The following is a 27,498-nucleotide window of genomic DNA, read 5'->3' as shown; positions in this document are numbered from 1 at the left end:
CCCGACCCGCTGCTGGCACTGCTAGGTCTGGCCACCAATGCAGATTGAAAATGCCCAGGCTCAACGATCTCGGTGACCCTCCCTGAGCCTCAGGTGGCAATCGAGGTAGCAGGCAAACCAGTCTCCTTTTTAGTGGACTCAGGAGCTACCTTCTCAGTTCTTCCTTCCTTCTCGGGACCTACTCCCTCTTCCCCGGTCATGGTCGTGGGTTAGATGGTAAGCTCTCAAAGCCTTTAGTGACCCCTCCTTTTTCCTAACTATAGAGCACTCCCCTCTTTCTCACTCCTTCTTAACAATGCCTTCATGTCCTGCACCAATACTGGGTAGGGATCTCCTTTCCAAGCTGGCAGTTAGTCTTCAGTGGAACCTTTTGCAACTCACTTCTCCTTCCCTAATATCCTCTTTGCTAATGCTGTCCACCATTGAACCTCCACCCACACCCTCCTCCACGCTGCTGCCACATGACATAAACCCAGAAGTGTGAAACATTGCCTGACCAGTTGTTGGGAAACATCGCGAGACTGTTTCTATTCGCCTTAAAGACCCTTCCACTTTCCTGTCTCGCCCCCAGTTTCCAATCTCCCTCACTCACTGCAAAGGCCTGAAACCTATCATCCAACTCCTCCTAAACAATCAACTCATTATGCCTGCACACTCTTCATGCCACACCCTTATCTTGCCCATCAAGAAGGCAGACAGGCCCTATCGCCTAGTGCAGGACTTATGCCTCATCAATGAAGCCGTAGTTCCCATCCACCCAGTGGTCCCCAGGCTTTATACTCTTCTGTCCCGTATTCCCCCTAATACCACCCATTTTACTGTACTTGACCTAAAAGACACTTACTTAGCAATCCCGCTAGACCCCGTCTGTCAATATTTGTTTGCTTTGACTTGGGAAGATCCAGACACTGGTACGCCTCCCAGTATTCCTTGGCCGTCCTTCCCCAGGGTTTCTGAGATTCCGGTCATATTTTTTGGTCAGGCGCTGGCCACAGGCCTGTGAAACTGTCCTCTCTCGCCGTCCACCTTGCTATAGTATGTAGCTGACCTCCTGCTGTGCAGCCCGTGGGAAACTGGTTCACTGGAACTTACAGCCCAACGCTGAAATGTCCTAGCTTCTAAAGGCTATTGGGTCTCACGGGCTAAAGGCCTCTCATGCACAACTGTTACCTAGCTGGGCCTGCAGCTCAATCCCACAACCCGGGGGCTCATAACACACCAGCACCAAGTGGTGAGGGAGCTCCAAGCTCCACAAACCGCAGCCCCCAAAAACTCTCCTTCTTAGGTTTTATAGGATATTTCAGACACTGGATTCCTAACTTTTCTTTATTAGAGAAACCCCTTCACAAAGCTGCAAGGGCCGCTCATGTTGGCCCACTAGACTCTCCCCAATTAGTCAGAGCTGCCTTTAACAAACTCCAACACGCTCTCCTTCACTCCCCACCCCTGTGTCTAGCTAACCCTGCCAAACCTTTTTCACGTCTCGCCGGAGTCTCATGGGTACAGCATGTGTTGGTTAGCCTCCTAGAAAAACCTGAGGCCGAGGAGCAAAGTGGAAGGAGAGAGAGAGGGAGAGAGCAGGAAATGGTAGTTTGGGCCATACCTGATGTGCCTCCACCCTCCCTCCTTCTTTATCTATTCTGACACCAATCATAGCTCCCACAGCATCCACTTCGGTGCCAGGCTTGTTAATTCTTGCAATGGGCACCCAGAACATATAGCCAACATTCACAGTGATGCGGGTTATTAGGGAAGTTAACAGGTAACCATAAGTCACGGTCAGTAAAGAGTAAGGACACAAAGAACTTGGAGGCAAAACAATTAATAGAACTATAGCTATAGGCAAGTACAGATGTAAATATATTAATTTAGAATGAAAGGGATAGAGGCCAATGTACACATAGTGATGCATTAAGTATTAAGAGAGAAGACAGACTGTTGGCCTCTATGCAAGCATTCCCTGAACACAAGGACACATTGTTCTAATAACTCTCTGATACTCATCCTCCTGACAGGATCCCTGAAGACAAAGCAAGTGCATAAGCAAATGTGGTGAAGAAGCCATGGGGACGGCTATCAAAAGATAGAGCATCTGGGGTCTTAAAGGCTTGAAGATAAACAAGCCGCCATCTAGTAAGGAAGCAACAAAGCCCACATGGAATAAGTGCACCAGCCTGTGTGACCATGAGGTGTTGACAGGATCAGGTATCAGGTATCAAAACATCCATATCAATCATATAGACATGAAAGACAGGGGTTGGAGTGGAGACCCAAAGCCCGTCTACATGTAGACAATTGAACAGCTTCTCACAGAAGCATTAAAAGGAAGAGAAGATTCAACTAGGGTGCAGTACAGCACCCAAGAAACAGACATCTTTCCTGTAGTTACTGGATGCTTCCTCAGCAGCCCTCCCCGCCCCCACCCTCACCACTACCATGACCCTGTTCTACCTTACAAATCCGGCTAGACTGGAGTACACACTTTAATACAGATAAGCGGTCTTGACACATGGAATTCAGGACAGAAAAACTCTCAGAAATAGTAGTTGGACTAGTGATATCATGATAGTAGGGGATGACGGGTGGGGGAAGTGGTAGATAGGAGAACCCATTACAAGGTTGTATATATAGCCCCCTACTCTGAGAGGGATGGATAATAGAAATGTGGGTGAAGGGAGACAACAGCCAGTGTCAAACACACACAAAAAACCCAGCAATAATATACAATTGATCAAGGATTCACAAGGGTAGGAGGGTGGGGGAGGGAGGGGGGAAAGAGGAGCTGATACCAAGGGCTCAAGTAGAAAGAAAATGTTTTGTAAATGTTGATGGCAACATATGTACAAGCGTGCTTAATACAATTGAATGATGCATTCTCGTAAGATTTGTAAGAGCCCTGTGTTAGGCAGGGTTCTCTAGAGAAATGAAATCAGGACACTTATGAGTCTACATATATGTAAAAGAGGGTAAATGGATACAGTGAGAAGGAATACAACAGCTAATTAGTCCACACTGCGGTACAGAGGGTTCAGTTCAACTCACTTCCATGCAACAGTTAATATATGGGAAGTCCTTCAGCTCACATGACAGTGGGGTCCAAGGTCAAGGAAGTCAACAGCACAGTCTCCCTGGGACAAGGCAAGCAGGCAACAAACAGGAGGGTGGTTCACCCACACTCAGCAACTTGGGAGCTTAGTGAAGCATTCCCAGATGTGCTACCTTATGTAAGCAATGCAAGGTGACAGGACACAGTCTCAAGCTCAAGCAATGTACGCCCCAGCAGCATGGCAAAGCAAGTCTTGAAGGAGCCTCAAGCTCTAGCAACACAATCCACAGGTTGGCCTGGCTCACAGGGCGTGTAGCTCACAGGTTGAGGCAAAGAACTAGCTAAAAGAGCAGCAACACCCAGGCTCCAGCACACTCTGATCAAGAGACAGCAAGAGAGAGGGGGACAGGCCTGCAGTGCCATTTACCTCTCTGACCTCCAATCAAACTGCGACCTGATTAACCCCACACGTTCCTATTGGCCAGGTTGGCATGATATACCTGCCTATCACACTCTCCCACCTTGGTGACCCCTTGATAAATTATGAGTTATTAGTTCATATCTTACACTGTCCGCTGTCTTCCTTCGCCCACATTTTTGTTGTTCTTCCACCTGGAGGGGGGGGTTATATGTCCATCGTGGCCATCAGTTTCCCTTTTCTCCCCAAACCTTACCCTTACGCTACTGGTATCACTAATCCCATTACTGTTCTTCAGGGGGTTATCTGTGCTGGGTTCCATGTGTTCAGAGATCCTATCTGTAACAGTGTCCATGATCTGGTCTGGCTGGATTGGTGAGGGAGAACTGGGGTTAGGATAGTTGGTGGGGGGTAAGGAAGCATTAAAGAACTAGAGCAATGTGTGCTTCCTCAGTGCTGTCTGTACAGCCCTCTGGCTGGTTCATCCCTTTCTTGTGACCCTTCTGTGGGGTGATATCCAATTGTCTAGAGATGGGATTTGGTCTTCATTCTGACCCCCTTTCTTCACATCACCTCGTTTTTTTGTTTTGGTTCTTTGATGTCTGATAGCCCATCCCATCGATAGCTTATGGTCACATGGGTTGGTGAGCTTCTTCTCTTTGGGCTTTGATGCTTCCCCGCTAGATAGCTTTTTGTTTCTCTTCAGACATTTATGACCTCAGATGTTATACCGTCTAATAGCCGGTCACCACCAGCTTTCTTCACCACATTTGCTTATGCAAGAGACAAGGAGCAGCACTCTATAATGCTCAAAGGAACAGTAGACCAAGAACCAGTGAGCATAGTAAATATATATATGTGCCCAATGAGAGACTTGTGAAATTTATAAATCAAACACTCCAAAAGATGGGAAAAAAATCACAGGCTCAACAATTATAGTAGGACACCTTAATAGGTGTCTCTGAAAAAGATCACAGGGAAACAAGGGGGTAACATATATAAACAGTACAACTGGATGGCTTGACCTGATAGATATTTTCACAGCTCTCTACCCAAGTGCAGAAAAATTCACTTTCCTTTCCATTCCACATGGCACATACTCGAAGGTATGCTGGGACGCACATTGAACCTGTGTAAATTCAGGCATATAGAGATCATACAGACTTCGCTTTCCAAGCACTATGTCATAAGCAGGAAGTCAACAGAAAGACAATTAAGAAAACAAGCAAATAATTGGAGGATGAATAATTCTTTCTTGCAAAAGGAATTTGTATTTGCCCAGATCATAGATGAAAGCAGAAAGTTTCTAGGATCCAAGGAAAATTAAAATAAACATACCAAAACCTTTGGGACATAGCAAAGGCATTTATCAGAGAAAGTTTCATAACAATACATACACACATGAAAAAGGAAGAGATACTTATGGTTGATATGCTAGTTCAAAATTACACCAACTCCCCCATCACCCCAACAATCCCCATATCCTCAAGACATTTCCACTCCCACTGCTGTGCCTCAGGGTTTTGCATGTCCTCAATTCCATGTGTCAAGAGCTCATATCTGTACCAATGTGTTTACTCAAGTACACTGGATTTGTGAGGCAGAACTGGGTCATGCTGGGGGGTATTGGGTGGCGGGGGAGGTAGGAAACATTCAGGAACCAGAGGAATGATGCGTTTCATTGGTACTATATACTTCACTCTGGTTGACTCATGCCTTCCTTGTGACCCTTCTGTGGGGAGATGTCCAATTGTTTTCTGATTGGCTTTGAGTATCCACTATAATCCCCCTAGTTTGCATTGATATGATTGTTTGTTTGGCGTCTTCTGATGCCTGATACTTGATCCCATTGACACCTCAGGATCACACAGTCTGGTGTGCTTCTTCCATGTGGTCTACTTTGCTTCCCTGCTAGATGGCTGCTTGTTTAACATCAATCCGTTAAGACCTCAGACACTCCATGTTTTGAGAGCCAGGCACCATCTGCTTTCTTCACATCATTGGGTATGCACCCATTTTTTCCTTCAGAGCTTTTATCAGGAAGGTGAGTATCAAAGTGCTCCAGGTTATGAGAACAAGGTGTTCTAGTGTTTCAGGAGGCCTTGAGTAGGGGGCAAAGTCTGTCTGCTAACTTAATATTTAATATACAAACATATGTACATTGGACTCTATCCCTTTCTTTAAAATTAATATATTTACATCTATACTTGCCTATTTGCCTCCTAGTTCTTTCCTGTATTTCCTTTTACCTCCTCATGTCGAACTACCATGTGCACCGCCCTTCGGCTCTCAGTCCTCTGGGATACATTGCACTTTATCGACCCCACCAGGCATTATATACCTTCCTCGCCTGACCTCAGATATCTTGTTGTTCCCTTATCCCTGAGTTTCTTGCATCCCTGATCCCCCTCTCCACCCCCGCATCTCCCATATCCCCCTCAGGACTACCAGTCCTATTGTTTCCTCCTGGGGGTTGTTTGTCCTGCCTATTTTATAGAGATCGACATAGGGTGAAATAAACCAATATTGCTACAGATAGTCCCAGGTCTGTCTGTTGACCCTTATGAGTGTTTTCCAATGGAGTCTGATGAGGTGCCTTGGTCTGCCACAAAAGTCAGAAAGGTATTTTCAGGATTCCTCTGGGATTTGGCAAGTTTGCTCCCCCTGCTGTCCTGTTTCACTTCGATCACATTTCACCCCGCTGCTCATTAGATGACTTTATAATCATCACTGGATCCACTACCATGTGTATACATGCTCCTGTGTGTGTATATATATATATATATATATATATATATATATATATATATATACATATATGTGGGTACACACCCCCATGAGCATATATGATTTCCAATTAAGAAACAGTGCAATCACACTAGTGCCAGCTAAACCTGAAGCCGATGGCAGAGGGTCCAAGGAAACTGTTACCTTTCAGATAAAACAAACTTCCCATCTCTGAGGCTTGGCAGCTTTTTCAGGGGATTGATCTCGATATACTCCTTGCTGTGGTGGTGACCTGTGGGCACAGGAGAAGGCTGAGGCTGCAGGGACCCCAGGGCGGAGAACTAGGTCCCCAGAGGCAGGAAATCTGCTCTGTTTTCCCAGAAGGGGGAAAAGAGACATGGGAGAAAGGCCCTTGCTTGCCCAAGTCACTAAGGTGAGCCAGGACTTGGGAACCTGCTCTCTGGAATGCTGGGAAAGGGGCTCTACAAACCCGCCTGGGAAGACAAATAGCTTCTTGGGGTGCTGGGGAACGGGCTACACACACATGGCCATGTGAGAAAAGAACTTTGGGGTGTCGGGGCAGGAATTGCATAGTTCAATAGGTCATCCATCCTCCCGAGAGGCTGGGAATGGGGGCTTTGAGGTCTCATCTTCCTGAGGAGCCAGAGAGGAAGTGGGGGCTGCCTGGTCTGGACCCGTCCCAAACAAATACCAGTCTCAAAAGATCACCAGAAGCAATTTGCTTTCAGCTAGCGGGGCAACACTTCCCGATGGCAACATCGAGTCTTCTGCCCTGTGCCATGATTTAGTCCTAAGGGAAAGCTTCTCAGGAAAGGAAAGCCAGAGAAGTGAAAGGGAAGCTGCAGGTCACAAGAGCTTTGTGAAGTGTGGGAAACAAAGACTTCTCCCAAGTTGTCTCCCCCAAATAGATCCCCAACTGAGCTGTTTGCTACAGGTGGAGAAGGACTAAACACTTGGAGGTTAACAGAAGTAGGTCAGGGGCTATTCTCCCTAAGGGTTACCAGCCATCAGAGTGAGCAGACACCACTGTTTATCCCACAGCAAGTAGGGCCCCTCCCTTCTGATGAGGATGGTAGTAAATTGTTTCCCTGAAGGAGAGCCCAGGGAGGCACAGCCACTCAAGAGTGAACAAGGTTAGGCCGCCATCATTCATCTAGGTTCTGCCCTCCTGTCACATGTGTACCCCTAGTACCTCCCGTTCCTATCATGTGCACACCTGCGTCAGTCTGGGTACTTTAGAGCAACAAATCCAAAAAACTCCTGTAGAAGAGAGAGTTTTATATCAAGATTAAATGCACATCACGAAAACATCCCAACCCAGTTTTGCCCAAGCCCACAAGTCCAACATTAGTGCATACTTCCGACACCAATCTACAAAGTCCTCCTCCATCTCACAGAACACACACTCTGATGCCGACTGCAGGAGGAAAGCAGAATCAGTGAACGTGTAAGCATCTCAGCGCAGGCTGGGGTCTCCAAACTCAGAGCTGCATCGGGGTAGGTCCATGTGGCTTCCCCTCAGGGATATCTTGCAGGAAGTGAGCCTTGCCAGCTAAAGCAGGGACCTGGCTAAGGCAGCTGCACCCTGCTCTGACCATCAGAGAGCAAGAGACCTGAGAACTAGAAAGGCGAGGCTCACCAAGCCATTTATCCCTCCGACCTTCAAGTCACCCCACATGTGTTTATCATCCAGGTTCACACAAGTAACTACTTCAACACCCCTAGCTCATCCCCTTCTTGTTACACTTATGTCCATTGTATATCCCCCACCTATTGCTTCTATTGCCTATTGAACAGTCCCTTCCTGGGATGTGTGATTACCTGTAATCAAGCTCCCGAAGTAGAGATAACCCTCGTTTAGCAATAAACATCTCTCTCTGGCTCTCTCCCCTGCGCTCTCAGCCTGTGCTTTGTTGAGATCATGCCCATCCAGGAGGTGAGCAAGCTACCATGAAATGTGTCCGACTTCTTTATTTTATACTCTCTGTCATCTCTCTCATTCTCTGTGAATTTATTACAATCTTTATATATATATATATCAACCATACAATTGCGCTCACTGGACCCATGATGAGTTGTCAGGGGCTGGCCTCACCCCCACAGTAAGTGAGCCAAGCACCGTGGTGGGGTGGCAGGGCCTGCCTAGGAGCACACGTGTCTTGGACAATAGCCGTGTGCATGGACAAAAGACTTGAGGACTGTATTTGTGACTAAGTATAACAGGTTGAGGTAGTTAGTCTATTGTGCCAACCTGGCCTATAAACACATGTGGGATTAATTGAAGGGCAGAGAGAGAAATGGCTCGGTGAGCCTTGCCTTTCTTGTCTCTTGCTCTTTGGTCATCAGACCAGTGTGCGGCTGCCTTGCTTGTTCTTTGCCTCAGTTTGCAAGCTACACTACCTGTGGGACACCTAACCCGTGGACTGTGTCGCTGTAGTTTGAGGTTCCTTCAAGATCTGCTTCGCCACACCATTTGAATGTACATCTCTTGGGCTGTGGACTGCCTGACCCTGTCATCTGGCTGACTGCTGGTGACCTGCCTTGCTGTTTGCTGCCTGTACCCGGAGAGCCTGAATTGCTCTACAGAGACTCCGGCGGCCCTCAAGACTTTAAGGACTGCCAGTGTCTCACAGCTGTCTCACGGGAGCAAGGTCCACTGAGCCATTTAGACTGCTATATAATTTAATTATCTGTTTGCTTCCTATGTTATACATCTATCCATCTCTATAAATATATATAACCTTATCGGCAATCTGGTTTGTTTCTCTAGAGAACCCTGCCAAACCACCGCTTGTTTAAGTTTCTGTTCGGTGCAAAGTGTAAAGCACTCCAGCAAAGGGTTTCACTCTGTCTTTAATTTTTTCTCTTTTGCACCCATCATGTCGATTGACCAATGTGATAGTCTGATCATGCCACTGAAGGAATGTCTTATTTTAAAACGGTACAGTCTCAAGTTCCCGGGGACGCTCCTGCCCTGTCCTTTGGTGTTGCTGTGAGTTGACAGTGACTTAGGTTTGGGTTTGGTCCCCATAATGGAGCTCCTCCCCACACCATCCACATCTTCTCTGTGAGCCCTGTTTGCATGCCTTCTTTCCGACCCTGCGTGAACATCTCTCTGTGGGCCTGCTAGCCTTTGAACTTAACTGATGGATTGTCCTAAGGTGTGCATCCCTCCCCTCAACAGGTATCTTCTTCACCTGGCTCCTCAGAAACTCTTTCTGTGGAGTGGATTTGAATGTCCTCCTGCAAACCCATGTCTGGGTGGAGATCCGAAAGAGGGATCAGAGCAGGCGATTGACACAGTGTTTATTGTTACTTTCACTGACAGCCCCCGTCGGCCTTCTGCCCACTCAGGGGATCCTGGAGAGCCGTTACAGCATATTGGGGTGGGCCTCAGGTGTGGGTGTCGGGATGGTCTTACTGGCATTCCGCTCCAGGATGCTCATGATAGAGGCGTGAGCCTCCTCACACTGCTCTGCACCCAGGAAGGTCTCCACACGCTTGTGCCAGCTTGCCAGCTGCGGCTGCCCCTCATACAGGTCCAATCCGAGAGCGATGGGCTGTGGGGACAGAGGTGGGCATTGTGGGATCCTGAGGCCCCCGACCAGGGGCACTGACCTGCACAGGTGGTGTCGGGAACATTTACTGATGTGTCCGCTGCCCAGGTCTTCCCCCACCCGGCAAGCCCAGGAATGCCGCTGCAGTGCAGCCTGTAGGGACTGAGGCTCTGGGCCAGCACCTGGCTGTCTGTCAGGCCCCAGTGTTACTGTCTATCCAAAGGGACAGGGATGAGGGATGTAGGAGGTCCACAGCCACCACCCACCTGCATCATCTCCTCCAGCGCCATGAGGTCAGCCAGGGTCACCTGTTGGCCAGTGAGGAAAGGCTTGTTCCCCAGGAACCTGGCATTCAGCTTGTCCAGTGCTTCATCTATGGCAGTTCTATTGCGACACACCTTTTCCTCAGGGACCTGGGTTCCAATGAGCGGTGCCAGCACCTGAGGGTGGCAGCGGGTGGCTCAGTCTGTGGCCCACTCGACCCTTCTCCAGCCCCTCTTGAGCATTCCTCACCTTCGTCCACAGCATCACACCAAAGGTGCCCCGTATAAAATCTGCATGCCAGCCCAGGTACTCGTGGACCCGGGCCCGGGCCTGCAGCTCAGCCGGGTACCAATGGTCGTCCGTGTGGTACTTTTGGCTCAGGTAGATCAGGATGGCCGTGCTGAAGCAGGGACACTGCAGTGAGGGCCTGGCTCCGGCCCTAGACATCCCCCAACCTAGGCCCTGTCTCTGCCCGTATCTGGGCTCCACTCTTTGCTTTCACCTCACCAGCACCTCAATATCCTAACAGTGATCCTGAATCTCTGGCCCTGCACCTACCTTTTGCAACCCAGCTCCCATTGGGAAAGTCATTTGTCGGAGGCGGCTCAGCTGGGGAGGGGCTTCCCACCAGACCAACACAACACCCGCACAGTGGGTCCTCTGGCAAACCACCTGGAGGGTTGGGGCCTCAGGGGTGGTCTGGGAGAGGGATGGGGCTCTTGTGCTCCTAATGGCCCAGTACATGGATGGAGGAGGGAGCCCTGGCCAGCCTTCATTTGTCCCACTGCTCTGGGCTGATGACCAGGGGCCGTTATAAAGTTGGAGGGACATTTTTCATTCCATTTCCCACCTACAGGTCATAGATACCACCGCCCAACCAGGTCTATCCCATCATACTCCCTTTTGGGGTCACTCACTGAGTGGCCAGGGAGATCCTGGTTCCATGGGACACGGCAGGAGAGGAGAGGGGGCTGGGGCAGAGGCAGGAGCCAGCAGGGCTCGGGTCAGCAGTGTGCATGGGGAAGTACCTTTCAGTCAAGACGAAGTCATCATCCTTGAGGGTAGGGACCTTCTGCAAGCTGTTCAGCTTGGAGAAATGCTTGCTGGTCTGCTCCCTTAAGAGGGGGTTATGTAAGGTCAGGGGCACGAGCGAGCCCTGTGCCTGCCTGCCCTCCTCACAGTCCTTCCCACCAGAGCCCCTGAAGTGTTCAGGGCAGTGAAGACTCTCCGACATAGGTGCGGGAAGACAGAGAGGTTATTTGTGCTCAGCAAGTACCCGCAGGGTGAGTGGTTTGTATCTACACAGTGGGACCTCGCAAGAAAGGCCTTGCACCCTGCCTCAGAAAGATGATCCTCAAGAAATCCTCAAGGCCACGGGTGACCCCCAGCCGCTCTTTGGCTTCTCAAGCCACTCTGCGATTGTTGATTTACACAAGTTCCGGTGGGACCTGTGACCATCACCAGATTCCACCAGGCAGAAGGCTGAAGATTCAGCAGCGTAGCAGGTACCGTAAAGGTGCAGAATCACGTGTCTGAGGTTCCCTCCTTGATTCTAGGGAGGGAAGGAGGGGCAGTGGGGTGATGGGGGGGTGATCAAGGGGCTCTTGGGAGGAAGGATTGGGAGAAGGGAATTTGTGGGGCATTAGGATCAGGGAATGCTCAGGAAGGAGTCGGTCGCACCCCACCTTTGAGCAGGTTCACAGCTTGCAGCTCGAAGGGGATGCGGTTCTTCTTGGTGAAGATGTAGACAGCGCGGCAGGGCTGGGACAGCAGGTCCAGGTACAGCTCCAGACCCATGGTGAGGGCTGCAGTTCTGGCCCGCAGCCCTGGGAGATTCAGAGTTTAACAGCAGTGGTGGCCACTCCCACAGGCCCGTGTCCTCAGGGCAGCCTGTCTGTGCCAATGGCCAGCGTGGCCTGGAAGCAAGTAGCTTCCTGGGTGGAGACCTGGTGAAACCAAGTTCCCTTCCCGCAACTCTCTACTCTACCCCACTCCTGGAAAGTCACCTGCATGCTGCTACTGGGCAGCGGGAGAAAGTGAGTCCTAACCTGGGCATCCCATGCCTGGGAACCCAAAGCTAGCCCTCTGGGGAAGGCCTACCACTGCCTGCGGGCCAATCTCTGCACATGATCCATGTCCTCATTCTCTTTTCTTCCAGATGCATGGGTGAAGAGCCCAGGTCATGGGAACTGAGCGCTGGTGGGCAGGATGCTCGCTCTTTCCCACGCTGAACAAATGGACCTGGGAATGTGAGTGTGGCGGGCAACAGCAACGCGATACCACTGAGTACACAGTACCTGTTAAACTGTAGGGACCCTGAGGGTGTCGTGGTTTTCGGTAGGGCTGCGATCAGCATGGTGAGGAGTTTGAAACCAGCTGCTGCTCTGCGGGAGAAAGACTGGGCTTTCAACTCCCTGACGGATTACCGTCTCAGGAACCATAGGGGAACCAATGCTGTCAGTCAGCACTGACTGGCTGTCTGTGAGTTGGGTTCATTATACTGCTTATCCTGATTGGAATTATTTGAGTGCTGAGTGCATCCTAATTATGTCCATGGCATTGTGGCTATGAGAATCTAAGTGCGTTATAATAATAGCTTATACTATTACCACCATCGTATTTCATAGATGTAATGACTAAGTTACTGAGTTATTGTATTGTTATTAGAGCTCTGGTGGGGTAGGGCTCACATGTCGCTGCTCACGGCAAGGTCAGCAGTTCTGAACCACCAGTCGCCCGCCTCTCCTCTTGTCAACCTCCTGGAACTTCTCAGGATCAGCTTGCTCTGTAGAGAGGAGAACGTGTTTATCTGTCCTAATTTTGCCACACGTTTGTAGGGGGTGAAAAACGTTCGAGTTGAAAAGACTAAATGAAGTTCCTTAGACATAATGTTTCCCTTCTCCTCCCCCCGTCTGTTTTGGTAATGGAGATGGTAAGGCACTGTAAGCCCTCTCAGACACCTTGCTTGATTATTAACTTGTCAGACCATTTAGATAGACTTCATTGGCATGTAAATTTCAGCTCCTTGCTCTCAGAGATAAAGAGAGAGCAGGAGCTTAAAGGAACAGACACCAGATGGGACTGTGGAGCCTTTTTTCACACACACACAGGATCATCTGAAAGGCTGAAAAATTCCTAATAAATTTTTTCAGCCGTTGTTCTTTTTGTTTTAAACATTTCATTGGGAGCTCTTACAGGTATTATTAAAATCCAAAATTTCATTAGATCTAGCACGACTTTACAATTGCTGCCATCATCATTTTCAACACACTTTCTTTTCTTCTTGAAATCCTTGATATCTGCTCCCCTTCATGCCTTCCCTCCTGATTCCACCAGCCCCTCCCTCAATATATTATCATTATCGTTATTATTACTGGGTTTTTGGGGGCCTAAAGTCCCACCAACCCATTTACCAAATCACCTAAAAGTCTGATTTTTTTCCTTGCCAGTGGGGTTAAACAGTCACCATTGCTATCTGTTTCCCTTTCCCCCCTCTCTCCACCTCTCTTCCAGTATCCGCAGGGTCATTACTCCCCTTACTGTTTCTGAGGGGCTTCTCTACTTGAATTTTCTGCACCGGAAGATCTCGATTGCACCAATGTACATACACAGGTCTAGTGAGATTAGTGAGGTAAAAGTAAAGCCATGATAGTGAGGGAAGGAAATTTTGAAGAACTGGAGGATAGTTGTGAGTTTCATCAGTGCCCTACTGCACACTGGATGTGTCAGCCCTTCTGTGTGGCCCTTGTGTGAGGGGCTGTCCCACTGTCTTACAGGTGGGCTGTGGGTCTCCACCTTGCCCATGTTCCTCACATCAGTGCGATTACTTGTCTTTGAACTTCTGATTCCTTTTCCCATATATACCTAATGATCACACAGGCTGGTGTGCTGCTACCATTTGGGATTTGCTGCTTTCCGGATAGATGGCCACTTGTTTACCTTCAAGCCTTTAAGACCGCGGATGCTATGTCTTTTAATAACCAGGCACCATCAACTTTCATCACCACATTTGCTTATGCACCCATGTTGTGTTCAGCGATCGCGTCAGGAAGATGACATCATAGACTGTCACATTATTGGAACAAACCATCCTTGTACTGAGATAGGATTTAAGTGGAGCCTCAAAGGCCATCTGTTTACTTATTGTCTTTACTTATGTATACATACATAAAGAAATTCACCTACCTGTATATATTTATATCTTTAAATATATGCATTTCTCTGTTTATACCTGTGGACATAATTTTCACTCCCCAGTTGTTTCCTCTATTTCTTTTTTTCTTTCCTCCACCTGACTCTCATGTTCACCCACCATTTGCCTCTCCACAATTCCTCTCAGGGGCCTCTCACTTGATCTACATTACCAGGGACCCTACACTCTCCTCGCCTTCAGTTGTAGGTCCCTTGCTAGTCCCCTGTTCCTGACGTATTAGCTTACTGCTTCTCCTTCCCATACCCCCTACCTCACAAATGTCAGTCCCGTTGCTGTCTCCTTGAGGTTGCTAGTCCAGTCTAGCTTACATTAGTAGATATCAATAATGATAATAATGAAAAATAATTTAAAACCATATAAATAGTTCCAGGTCTACCTGCTGTCCGTTGTGACCATCCCCAAACCTGTTCAGATGAAGTGGCAAGCACTGAGCCCAGTGTCAGGAGTTTCCTCTAGAGAGTCCTCAGAGATTTCATCCCCATTGCTGGTGTGTTGTGCTCCCCTCCTAGTTTTCCCCCATGTGGGGAGCTTACACCGGTCACACTGCCTACACTGTAGCTACAATACGGTTGGATTGCTGTGGGGCATATTGATTAATGCTGGACTTGTGAGCTGGAACAGCACTGTGTTGGGATGCTTTCTTGATCTGCACTTAACCTTTATATAAAACTCTCTCTTATACATGAATTCTTCTGGATTTTTTACTATAAAGTATCAGACTAGCAAAGATTTCAATCTTCATCTTGCACAAAATGGATCTCAAGGTACAAGCCATAGCAAGAGACAAGGAGCGGCACTCTATAATGCTCAAGAGAACAGTAGACCAAGAACCAGTGAGCATAGTAAATATATATGCGCCCAATGAGAGACCCGTGAAAATTTTAAATCAATCACTCCAAAAGATGAAAAAAGAATCACAGGCTCAACAATTATAGTAGGTGACTTTAATAGGTGCCTCTGAAAAAGAAAGCTCACAGGGATACAAGGAGCTTACAGATATAAACAGCACCATTGGATGGCTTGACCTGATAGATATTTTCAAAGCTCTCTACCCAAGTGCAGAAAATTCACTTTCTTTTCTATCACACATGGCACATACTCGAAGATATGCTGGACACACGTTGAACCTGTGTAAATTCAGGCATATAGAGATCATACAGACTTCGCTCTCCAAGCACTATGTCATAAGCAGGAAGTCAACAGAAAGACAATTAAGAAAACAAGCAAATAATTAGAGGATGAATAATTCTTTATTGCAAGAGGCACTTGTATAGGCCCAGATCAAAGATGAAAGCAGAAAGTTTCTAGAATCCAAAGAAAATTAAAATACAACATACTCAAACCTTTGGGACACAGCAAATGCATATATCAGAGGAAGTTTCATAACAATACATACACACATGAAAAAGGAAGAGACACTTATGGTTGATATGCTAGTACAAAATTACACCAACTAGATCAGAGTCAGCAGGACTACCTACTGATAGCAAAAGGAAAGAAAGAATAAAAATCAGGGCTGAGATACAGGAAAGGGAAAACAAGAAAATGAGTGACAAAATTAATACAGCTAAAAGTTGGTTCTTTGGAACGATTAACAGAATCGACCGACCGCTGAGAAACCAAAGTATAGAATGGAAAGAACAAATCTCCATAGTGAGGATGAGGGATGAAACAGGGGACTTTAAAACAAACCCCAACCAGGTATAAGGCATCATGCAAAAAAAAAGAATGTGTGTGTGTGTGTGTGTGTGTGTGTGTGTGTGTATACCACATTGAATGAAGGGGGAAGTGCAGAGTGGAGACCCAAGGCCCAAGTGTCGGCCACTGGAGATCCCCTCATAGAGGGGTTTAGGAGAGGAGATGGGTCAGTCAGGGTGCAAGGTAGTACCGACGAAGAGCACAGCTTTCCCCCAGATCCTGGATGCTTCCTCCCCCCAACTACCATGATCCGAATTCTACCTTGCAGGGCTGGATAGGGCAGAGGTTGTACACTGGTACATATGAGGGCTGGAGGCACAGGGAATCCAGGGTGGATGATACCTTCAGGACCAAGGGTGTGAGGGGCGATGCTGGGACAGTGTAGGGTGAGTGGGTTGGAAAGGGGGAACTGATTACAGGGATCCACATGTGACCTCCTCCCTGGGAGAGGGACGGCAGAGAAGGGGGGGAAGGGAGACTCTGGATAGAGCAAGATATGACAAAATAACGATGTATAAATTACAAAGGGCACGTGAGGGAGGGGGGAGCGGGGAGGAAGGGGGAAAAAAAGAGGACCTGATGCAAAGGGCTTAAGTGGAGAGCAAATGCTTTGAGAATGATTGGGGGGGGGAATGTATGGATGTGCTTTATACAATTGATGTATGTATATGTATGGATTGTGATAAGAGTTGTATGAGTCCCTAATAAAATGTAAAAAAAGAAAAGGGAAAAAAAAGAAAGAAAAGAAAATGATTAGGGCAAAGAATGTACAGATGTGCTTTAAACAATTGATGTATGTATATGTATGGACTGTGATAAGAGTTGTATGAGCCCCTAATAAAACGTTTTAAAAAAATAATCACATTACCCAGAAAAATAGTAAAATAACAGATATAAATAATGCTATTAAAATTGTGCATTTGATTTTTATAAGATTTGCAAAACAAAACAAACAAACAAAAAAACCCCAATGAAGTCAAAAGGATAATTATACAGTACTATCAAGACTCCAAGAAATTCGACAACCTGGGCGAAATGGACAAATACTAGGAAAAACCATCCCTGCCTAGACTATTCCAAATGGACAACAAGAATGTCCACAGACCCACAACAAAGGAAGAAATGGACAAGGTTATCAAGAGATTACCAACAAAACACCCCCTGGACCAGATGACTTCATGGGAGCCATCTAGCATTTGCGCAGGAACGGGTACCAATCCTACAGAAACTCTTACAGAACATAGAAGATGGGAAAGTCCCAATCTCTTTCTATGAAGCTACTATAACTCTTATACCAAAAGCAGGCATGGATCCCACAAGGATTGAGAAGTACAGACCAATATCCCTAATGAACATCGATGCAAAATTCTAAACATAATACTGGCCAATAGAATAAAAAAATATATATAAAAATAATTCACCGCGACCAAGTCAGTTTCATATCAGGGATGGTTCAACATACAAAAGACCCTTAGTACTATTGGCTACATTTATATGAAAAATGATAACCACATGCTAATATTAATGCATGTGGATAAAACATTTGACAACATCCAACGCCCATTCCTGTTTAAGACACTCAAGAAGGTAAGAATGGAAGGAAAATCCCTCCATATTATGCAATCTATATATGAAAGACCAGCAGCCATGGTGGTAGTCAATGCAGAAAGACAAAACCAATCCCACTGACAAAAGAATGGCCCTGTCCCCACTCCTATTTTACATCGTACTGGAGGTCCTAGCTCACAACATAAGGCAAAGAAGAGACATCATAGCAATTCATCTGGGAAAGGCAGAGGCTAAACTATCATTATTCACCAATGATATGATTTTATTTCTTGAAACCCCCCCAAACTCTTTAAGTGGAATGGTGAGAGGGGTACAGGAATATGGCTTATAGAGGAATAGTCTTGGAATCCTACTAGAGTCTGTAACCTGCTCTCGTGCAGGACTGTGAGTTCTGTCCCTCATGTCCGCCTGACTCTGTCCAAGATCTCTTAATATGACCTCTTTCAGGACAGTTGGTCTGAACACCGGGCACCATCTAGTTCTTTGGGTCTCAGGATTATTCCTGGGAACTTTCAGAAGACCCTTCATATTTCCTTGCTCATCTTCTGTCCGATTCATTTATCGACTGTCAAAGGTGGGATATTAAACTCTCTAACCAGTGTTCTTGACCAACATCAATCGGAAGGACCCACAAACCAGCATCTCTTTCCCTGAGACTCTCTCTGACATTGGGCCCTAAGCTTACGCCAACTGACCTGGCCCAGCAGCCCCAGTTCTAATATCAGTTCTTTATTGGGTCAAGAAATGGGACTGCTTTCATCCAAGAGGCCCAGGGAGCCTGAGCTGACAGGGCCCTTGAAGACGGGGCTGCGTCTGCAGTCATTTGAACTTCTGTAGAATCTCGCAGAACCTTTCTTTGACCCTGGGGTCCAGGGTGGAGCAGTCCCACTCCGCCAACTTTGACAATCAGGCATGGGCCTCGGAGAAGAGGCATGATCCTATAGTCAGTCCCACTCTCATGCGCCATTCAGTCAGCTTGGAGCTGTGGTGGAAGACACTGTAGTTACCCCACATGGGCTGTGGACAGACAAAGAGAAAGGGTCACTTAGCCTGGGACAAACTCCACCTGGACGGCCTCATAGAGTCTCAGGGATTTGTAAGGTAGAACTGGGTCATGGTGGGAGGTATTGGGGGGTATAGGAAACATTCACGAACCGGAGGCATGCTGTGTTTCATTGGTGCTATACTGCACTCTGGTTGACTCATGCCTTCTTGTGACCCTTCTATAGGGGATGTGCAATTGTCTCCTGATGGACTTTAAGTATCCACTATAATCCCCCTGTTTGCATTGATATGATTGTTTGTTTGGGGTCTTCTGATGCCTGATACTTGATCCCATTGACACCTCAGGATCACACAGTCTGGTGTGCTTCTTCCATGTGGTCTACTTTGCTTCCCTGCTAGATGGCTGCTTGTTTAACTTCAATCCTTTAAGACCTCAGACACTACCTGTTTTGACAGCCAGGCACCATCAGCTTTCTTCGCCACATTGGCTTATGCACCCATTTGGTCTTCAGAGATTCTGTGAGGAAGGTGAGTATCAAAGTGCTCCAGGTTAGGAGAACAAGGTGTTCTAGTGTTTCAGGAGGCCTTGAGTAGGGGGCAAAGTCTGTCTGCTAACTTAATATTTAATATACAAACATATGTACATTGGACTCTATCCCTTTCATTATAAATCAATATATTTACATCTATACTTGCCTCTAGCTATACCTCTATATGTAGCTTTGCCTCCTACTTCTTTCCTCTATTTCCTTTCACCTTCCTCCTATCCCACAATCATGTCCACCCTCACTCTGGCTCTCAGTAAGTTCTCTGGGACACATTGCACTTGATCGACCCCACCAGGCATTATATGCCCTCCTCGCCTGATTTTAGATATCTCGTTGTTCCCTTATCCCTGAATCTGTTGGATCCCTGATCCCCCTCTCCACCCCCGCATCTCCCATATCCCCCTTGGGACGACCAGTCCCTTTGTTTTCTCCTTGGGGTTGTTTGTCCTGCCTATTTTATAGAGATCGACATAGGGTGAAATAAAACAATAATGCGACAGATAGTCCCAGGTCTGTCTGTTGACCCTTATGAGTGTTTTCCAATGGAGTCTGATGAGGTGCCTTGGTCTGCCACAAAAGTCAGAAGTGTATTTTCAGGATTCCTCTGGAATTTGGCAAGTTTGCTCCCCTGCTGTCCTGTTGCACTTCATTCACGTTTTAACCTACTGCTCATTAGATGACAGTTTAATGTGTGTGCATGCCCCTGTGTGTGTGTGTACGTGCACACACCCCCATGAGCATGTGTGATTTCCAATTAAGAAACAACACAATCACACTAGTGCCAGCTAAACCTGAAGCCGACAGCCGAGGGTGCAAGGAAACTGTTACCTTTCAGATAAAACAAACTTCCCATCTCTGAGGCTTGGCAGCTTTTTCAGGGGGTTGATCTCGATATACTCCTTGCTGTGGTGGTGACCTGTGGGCAGAGGAGAAGGCTGAGGCTGCAGGGATCCCAGGGCAGAGAACTGGGACCCCAGAGGCAGGAAATCTTCTGCTCTGTTTTCCCAGAAGGGGGAAAGAGACATGAAAGGAAGGCCCTGGTTTCCCCAGGTCAGTGAGCTGAGTCAGGACGGGGATGCTTGCCTCTGTCCAGCAGCATCCCAGGACCATGGAATCCAGAATCAGGACAACACATTGGCTCACAGCCTCCAGAGACCCCCAGTGCCATCCCCAGCTCAGGCAGGATTCTCAGACTGTGGCCTAACCACAGCCTGGGAGCCCAAAAACCACCCCCACCCCCAACCCCTCTCACTCATTCTCCCCCTTTGAACCAACAAGCATCTGCAGAGCCCAGAGGAGCAATCTGGGACCACAACAAGGATCTCAAGTCAGGGGACAAGAGTTTTCAATCTTCCTACACCAGGTGCCTTCACGTCTGGGGCTCCATTCATGGCCCCACCTCCTGTGTCGCCCTCCATGCTGGGAGAAGGCTGAGCCTCCTGGACTTCCCTGGGGTCTGTCGCTGTGTCACCTGAGGTTCTGAACATGAGGGAGACAGGTGTCGATATCTGAAAATGTGCTGAACAACTGGGGTTGGCTTATACATGGGTCAGTGGTACCCCAGCGAGGTGTGAATGAAATGGATCTCAAGGTGCAAGCCATAGCAAGAAAATGAAATGCGGTTTCTAATTCTTTCACTGTTATGGCTTTACTTTTACCTCACTAATCTCACTAGACCTGTGTATGTACATTGGTGCAATCGAGATCTTCCGGTGCAGAAAATTCAAGTAGAGAAGCCCCTCAGAAACAGTAAGGGGAGTAATGACCCTGCGGATACTGGAAGAGAGGTGGAGAGAGGTGGGAAAGGGAAACAGATAGCAATGGTGACTGTTTAACCCCACTGGCAAGGAAAAAATCAAGAGTTTTACGTGATTGGGTGAATGGTTTGGTGGAAGTTCTGGCCAAATAAACCCCAGTAATAATAATAATAATATATTGAGGGAGGGGGCTGGTGGAATCAGGAGGGAGGGCATGAAGGGGAGCAGATATCAAGGATTTCAAGAAGAAAAGAAAGTGTGTTGAAAATGATGATGGCAGCAACTGTAAAGTCGTGCTAGATCTAATGAAATTTTGGATTTTAATAATACCTGTAAGAGCTCCCAATGAAATGTTTAAAACAAAAAGAACAACGGCTGAAAAAATTTATTAAGAATTTTTCAGCATTTCAGATGATCCTGTGTGTGTGTGAAAAAAGGATCCACAGTCCCATCTGGTGTCTGTTCCTTTAAGCTCCTGCTCTCTCTTTATCTCTGAGAGCAAGGAGCTGAAATTTACATGCCAATGAAGTCTATCTAAATGGTCTGACAAGTTAATAATCAAGCAAGGTGTCTGAGAGGGCTTACAGTGCCTTACCATCTCCATTACCAAAACAGACGGGGGGAGGAGAAGGGAAACATTATGTCTAAGGAACTTCATTTAGTCTTTTCAACTCGAACGTTTTTCACCCCCTACAAACGTGTGGCAAAATTAGGACAGATAAACACGTTCTCCTCTCTACAGAGCAAGCTGATCCTGAGAAGTCCCGGGAGGTTGACAAGAGGAGAGGCGGGCGACTGGTGGTTCAGAACTGCTGACCTTGCCGTGAGCAGCGACATGTGAGCCCTACCCCACCAGAGCTCTAATAACAATACAATAACTCAGTAACTTAGTCATTACATCTATGAAATACGATGGTGGTAATAGTATAAGCTATTATCATAACGCACTTAGATTCTCATAACCACAATGCCATGGACATAATTAGGATGCACTCAGCACTCAATTAATTCCAATCAGGATAAGCAGTATAATGAACCCAACTCACAGACAGCCAGTCAGGGCTGACTGACAGCATTGGTTCCCCTTTGGTTCCTGAGACGGTAATCCATCAGGGAGTTGAGAGCCCAGCCTTTCTCCCGCAGAGCAGCAGCTGGTTTCAAACTCCTCACCATGCTGATCGCAGCCCTACCGAAAACCACTACACCCTCAGGGTCCCTACAGTTTAACAGGTACTGTGTACTCAGTGGTATCGCATTGCTGTTCCCCGCCACACTCACATTCCCAGGTCCATTTGTTCAACGTGGGAAAGAGCGAGCATCCTGCCCACCAGCGCTCAGTTCCCATGACCTGGGCTCTTCACCCATGCATCTGGAAGAAAAGAGAATGAGGACATGGATCATGTGCAGAGATTGGCCCGCAGGCAGTGGTAGGCCTTCCCCAGAGGGCTAGGTTTGGGTTCCCAGGCATGGGATGCCCAGGTTAGGACTCACTTTCTCCCGCTGCCCAGTAGCAGCATGCAGGTGACTTTCCAGGAGTGGGGTAGAGTAGAGAGTTGCGGGAAGGGAACCTGGTTTCACCAGGTCCCCACCCAGAAAGCCACTTGCTTCCAGGTCCCGCTGGCCATTGGCACAGACAGGCTGCCCTGAGGACATGGGGCTGTGGGAGTGGCCACCACTGCTGTTAAACTCTGAATCTCCCAGGGCTGCGGGCCAGAACTGCAGCCCTCACCATGGGTCTGGAGCTGTACCTGGACCTGCTGTCCCAGCCCTGCCGCGCTGTCTACATCTTCGCCAAGAAGAACCGCATCCCCTTCGAGCTGCGAGCTGTGGACCTGCTCAAAGGTGGGGTGCGGCTGCCTCCTTCCTGAGCATCCCTTGATCCTAACGTCCCACAAATTCCCCTCTCCCAATCCTTCCTCCACAGGAGTCCCTTGATTACCCCCTATCACCCCACTGTTCCTCCTCCCATCCCCAGAAACAAGGAGATAACCTCAGCCAGGTAATTCAGCAACTTTCTGATACCTGCTAAGCGGCTGAATATTCAGCCTTTTGCCAGGTGGAATCTGGTGATGGTCACAGGTCCCAGCAGAACTTGTGTAAATGGACAATCGCAGAGTGGCCTGAGAGGCCAGAGAGGGGCTGGGGGTCACCCCTGGCCTTGGGGCTTTCTTGAGGATCATCTTTCTGAGGCAGGGTACCAGGCCTTTATTGCGAGGTTCCACTGTGTAGATTCAAACCACTCACCCTGTGTGTACGGGCCGAGCACAAATAACCTCTCTGTCTTCCCACACCCATGTCTGCCACACTTCACTGCCCTGGCTACTTCAGGGGCTCTGGTGGGAAGGACTGTGGGGAGGGCAGGCAGGCACAGGGCTCGCTCGTGCCCTCACCTTTACATAACCCCCTCCTAGGGGAGCAGGTCAGCAAGCATTTCTCCAAGCTGAACAGCTTGCAGAAGATCCCTACCCTCAAGGATGATGACTTCGTCTTGACTGAAAGGTACTTCTCCACGCACACTGCTGACCCTAAGCCCTATTGGCTCCTGCCTCTACCCCAGTCCCCTCTCCTCTCCTGCCTTGTCCCCTGGAATCAGGATCTCCCTAGCCGCTCAGTGAGTGACCCCAGAAGAGAGGATGATGGGATAGACTTGGTGGGGGCGGTGGTGTCTGTGACCTGAAGGTGGGAAAATGGAATGGAAAATATCCCTCCATGGTCATCAGCCCAGAGCAGTGGGACAAATGAAGGCTGCCCAGGGCTCCCTCCTCATTCCATGGAGTGAACCATGAGGAGCACAAACCCCCCATCCCTCTCCCCGGCCTCCCCTGAGGCCACAACCCTCCAGGTGGCTTGCCAGAGGATCCACTGTGCGGGTGTCCTGTTAGTCTGGTGGGAAGCCCCTCCCCAGCTGAGCTGCCTCATACAAATGACTTTCCCACTGGGAGTCTGGGTGCAGAAGGGAGGTGCAGGGCCAGCGCTTCAGGTTCACTGTTAGGATATTGAGGTGCTGGTGAGGGCAAAGCAAAGAGTGGAGCCCAGATGAGGGCAGAGACAGGGCCTCGGTGGTGGATGTCTAGGGCCGGAGCCAGGCCCTCACTGCAGTGTCCCTGCTTCAGCACGGCCATCCTGATCTACCTGAGCCAAAAGTACCACACGGACGACCATTGGTACCCGGCTGAGCTGCAGGCCCGGGCCCGGGTCCACGAGTACCTGGGCTGGCATGCAGATTTTATACGGGGAACCTTTGGTGTGATGCTGTGGACGAAGGTGAGGAATGCTCAAGAGGGGCTGGAGAAGGGTCGAGTGGGCCACAGACTGAGCCACCCGCTGCCACCTTCAGGTGCTGGCACCGCTCATTGGAACCCAGGTCCCTGAGGAAAAGGTGTGTCGCAACAGAACTGCCATAGATGAGGCACTGGACAAGCTGAATGCCAGGTTCCTGGGGAACAAGCCTTTCCTCACTGGCCAACAGGTGACCCTGGCTGACCTCATGGCGCTGGAGGAGATGATGCAGGTGGGTGGTGGCTGTGGACCTCCTACATCCTGGGCTTGCCGGGTGGGGGGAAGACCTGGGCAGCGGACACATCAGTAATGTTCCCGACACCACCTGTGCAGGTCAGTGCCCCTGGTCGGGGGCCTCAGGACCCCACAATGCCCACCTCTGTCCCCACAGCCCTTCGCTCTCGGATTGGACCTGTATGAGGGGCGGCCACAGCTGGCAAGCTGGCACAAGCGTGTGGAGACCTTCCTGGGTGCAGAGCTTTGTGAGGAGGCTCACAGATCTATCATGAGCATCCTGGAGTGGAATGCCAGTAAGACCATCCCGACACCCGCACCTGAGGCCCACCCCAATATGCTGAAGCGGCTCTCCAGGATCCCCTGAGTGGGCAGAAGGCCGACGGGGGCTGTCAGTGAAAGTAACAATAAACACTGTGTCAATCGCCTGCTCTGATCCCTCTTTCGGATCTCCGCCCAGACATGGGTTTGCAGCAGGACATTCAAATCCACTCCACCGAAGGAGTTTCTGAGGAGCCAGGTGAAGAAGATACCCGTTGAGGGGAGGGATGCACACCTTAGGACAATCCATCAGTTAAGTTCAAAGGCTAGCAGGCCCACAGAGAGATGTTCACGCAGGGTCGGAAAGAAGGCATGCAAACAGGGCTCACAGAGAAGATGTGGATGGTGTGGGGAGGAGCTCCATTATGGGGACCAAACCCAAACCTAAGTCACTGTCAACTCACAGCAACACCAAAGGACAGGGCAGGAGCGTCCCCGGGAACTTGAGACTGTACCGTTTTAAAATAAGACATTCCTTCAGTGGCATGATCAGACTATCACATTGGTCAATCGACATGATGGGTGCAAAAGAGAAAAAAATAAAGACAGAGTGAAACCCTTTGCTGGAGTGCTTTACACTTTGCACCGAACAGAAACTTAAACAAGCGGTGGTTTGGCAGGGTTCTCTAGAGAAACAAACCAGATTGCCGATAAGGTTATATATATTTGTAGAGATGGATAGATGTATAACATAGGAAGCAAACAGTTAATTAAATTATAAAGCAGTCTAAATGGCTCAGTGGACTTTGCTCCCGTGAGACAGCTGTGAGACACTGGCTGTCCTTCAAGTCGTGAGGGCCGCCGGAGTCTCTGTAGAGCAATTCAGGCTCTCCGGGCACAGGCAGCAAACAGCAAGGCAGGTCACCAGCAGTCAGCCAGATGACAGGGTCAGGCAGTCCACAGCCCAAGAGATGTAAATTCCAATGGTGTTGCGAAGCAGGTCTTGAAGGAACCTCAAACTACAGCGACACAGCCCATGGGTTAGGTGTCCCACAGGTAGTGTAGCTTGCAAAGTGAGGCAAAGAACAAGCAAGGCAGCCGCACACTGGTCTGATGACCAAAGAGCAAGAGACAAGAAAGGCGAGGCTCACCGAGCCATTTCTCTCTCTGCCCTTCAATTAATCCCTCATGTGTTTATCGACCAGGTTGGCCCAATAGACTAACTACCTCAACCTGTTATACTTAGTCACAAATACAGTCCTCAAGTCTTTTGTCCATGCACACGGCTATTTTCCAAGACACGTGTTCTCCTAGGCAGGCCCTGCCACCCCACCACAGTGCTTGGCTCACTTACAGTGGGGGTGAGGCCAGCCCCTGACAACTCATCATGGGTCCAGTGAGCGCAGTTGTATGATATATATGTATATATATATGTGTGTATATATATGTATGTATATATATATATATATAGTAATAAAGTCAGAGAGAATGAGAGAAATGACAGAGAGTATAAAATAAAGAAGTCAGACACATTTCATAATAGCTTGCTCACCTCCTGGATGGGCATGATCTCAACAGCCAGGTGTGCACAAAGCACAGGCTGAGAGGGCAGGGGAGAGAGCCAGAGAGAGATGTTTATTGCTAAACGAGGGTTATCTCTACTTTGGGGGCGTGATTACAGGTAATCACACATCACAGGAAGGGACTGTTCAATAGGCAATAGAAGCAATAGGTGGGGGATATACAATGGACATAAGTGTAACAAGAAGGGGATGAGATAGGGGTGTTGAGGTATTTACTTGTGTGAACCTGGATGATAAACACATGTGGGGTGACTTGAAGGTCGGAGGGATAAATGGCTTGTTGAGCCTCGCCTTTCTAGTTCTCAGGTCTCTTGCTTTCTGATGGTCAGAGCAGGGTGCAGCTGCCTTAGCCAGGTCCCTGCTTCAGCTGGCAAGGCTCACTTCCTGCAAGATATCCCTGAGTGGAAGCCACATAGACCTACCCCGATGCAGCCCTGGATGCAGGAATAGCTGTGTGGAGACCCCTGCCAGCGCTGAGATGCTTACACGTTCACTGATTCTGCTTTCCTCCTGCAGTCGGCATCAGAGTGTGTGTTCTGTGAGATGGAGGAGGACTTTGTAGTTTGGTGTTGGAAGTATGCGTTAATGTTGGACTTGTGGGCTTGGGCAACACTGGGTTGAGATGTTTTCTTGATGGGCATTTAACCTTGATATAAAACTCTCTTCTACAGGAGTTTTTTGGATTTGTTGCTCTAAAGTACCCACACTGACACAGGTGTGCACATGATAGGAACGGGAGGTACTAGGGGTACACATGTGACAGGAGGGCAGAACCTAGATGAATGATGGTGGCCTAACCTTGTTCACTCTTGAGTGGGCTGGGCCTCCCTGGGCTCTCCTTCAGGGAAACAATTTACTACCATCCTCATCAGAAGGGAGGGGCCCTACTTGCTGTGGGATAAACCGTGGTGTCTGCTCACTCTGATGGCTGGTAACCCTTAGGGAGAATAGCCCCTGACCTACTTCTGTTAACCTCCAAGTGTTTAGTCCTTCTCCACCTGTAGCAAACAGCTCAGTTGGGGATCTATTTGGGGGAGACAACTTGGGAGAAGTCTTTGTTTCCCACACTTCACAAAGCTCTTGTGACCTGCAGCTTCCCTTTCACTTCTCTGGCTTTCCTTTCCTGAGAAGCTTTCCCTTAGGACTAAATCATGGCACAGGGCAGAAGACTCGATGTTGCCCTCGGGAAGTGTTGCCCCGCTAGCTGAAAGCAAACTGCTTCTGGTGATCTTTTGAGACTGGTATATTTTGGGGATGGGTCCAGACCAGGCAGCCCCACTTCCTCTCTGGGTCCTCAGGAAGATGAGACCTCAAAGCC

At 48.5% G+C, this 27,498-nt stretch overlaps 2 protein-coding genes across 4 annotated transcripts; one reads left to right on the top strand and one right to left on the bottom strand.

The window, feature by feature from the left end:
- Positions 1-9,583: 9,583 nt before the first annotated feature.
- Positions 9,584-11,830, bottom strand: LOC142428762 (glutathione S-transferase theta-2B-like). 2 transcript variants are annotated; one of them, XM_075533590.1, is made up of 5 exons: positions 11,714-11,830; positions 11,062-11,144; positions 10,283-10,433; positions 10,036-10,209; positions 9,584-9,772 (listed from the first exon to the last, which is right to left on the bottom strand). In XM_075533590.1, the coding sequence occupies exons 1-5, from the start codon at positions 11,828-11,830 to the stop codon at positions 9,584-9,586; spliced, it is 714 nt and encodes a 237-aa protein (XP_075389705.1). The 2 variants fall into 2 exon arrangements, with proteins under 2 accessions (XP_075389705.1, XP_075389706.1); XM_075533591.1 differs by having other exon boundaries at positions 10,078-10,209.
- A 10,723-nt stretch (positions 11,831-22,553) lies between these two features.
- LOC142429189 (glutathione S-transferase theta-2B-like) lies at positions 22,554-24,703 on the top strand. Of its 2 annotated transcripts, none has more exons than XM_075534226.1 (5): positions 22,554-22,665; positions 23,235-23,322; positions 23,937-24,087; positions 24,161-24,292; positions 24,494-24,703. In XM_075534226.1, exons 1-5 carry the CDS (start codon positions 22,554-22,556, stop codon positions 24,701-24,703), a joined length of 693 nt encoding a protein of 230 aa, XP_075390341.1. The 2 variants fall into 2 exon arrangements, with proteins under 2 accessions (XP_075390341.1, XP_075390340.1); XM_075534225.1 differs by having other exon boundaries at positions 24,161-24,334.
- Positions 24,704-27,498: the final 2,795 nt, after the last annotated feature.

Source organism: Tenrec ecaudatus, chromosome 16, assembly GCF_050624435.1.
Source record: "Tenrec ecaudatus isolate mTenEca1 chromosome 16, mTenEca1.hap1, whole genome shotgun sequence".
In the NCBI taxonomy this organism is placed as follows: Eukaryota; Metazoa; Chordata; class Mammalia; order Afrosoricida; family Tenrecidae; genus Tenrec; species Tenrec ecaudatus.
Note: the sequence above shows the minus strand (reverse complement) of the source record. Positions and strands in the feature narration are given on the sequence as shown.

What these genes read in the sequence shown, in the direction of transcription:
- LOC142428762 (XM_075533590.1), bottom strand. Translation starts at nt 11,830, where the DNA reads ATGGGTCTGGAGCTGTACCTGGACCTGCTGTCCCAGCCCTGCCGCGCT. An exon ending in TGAACCTGCTCAAAGGTGGG is followed by an intron (nt 11,145 to 11,713) that starts GTGCGACCGACT and finishes CTCTTAAGGGAG; the next exon opens with CAGACCAGCAAGCATTTCTC. An exon ending in CGCTGGAGGAGATGATGCAG is followed by an intron (nt 9,773 to 10,035) that starts GTGGGTGGTGGC and finishes CTGTCCCCACAG; the next exon opens with CCCATCGCTCTCGGATTGGA.
- LOC142429189 (XM_075534225.1), top strand. Translation starts at nt 22,554, where the DNA reads ATGGGTCTGGAGCTGTACCTGGACCTGCTGTCCCAGCCCTGCCGCGCT. An exon ending in GACTTCGTCTTGACTGAAAG is followed by an intron (nt 23,323 to 23,936) that starts GTACTTCTCCAC and finishes TCCCTGCTTCAG; the next exon opens with CACGGCCATCCTGATCTACC. An exon ending in CGCTGGAGGAGATGATGCAG is followed by an intron (nt 24,335 to 24,493) that starts GTGGGTGGTGGC and finishes CTGTCCCCACAG; the next exon opens with CCCTTCGCTCTCGGATTGGA.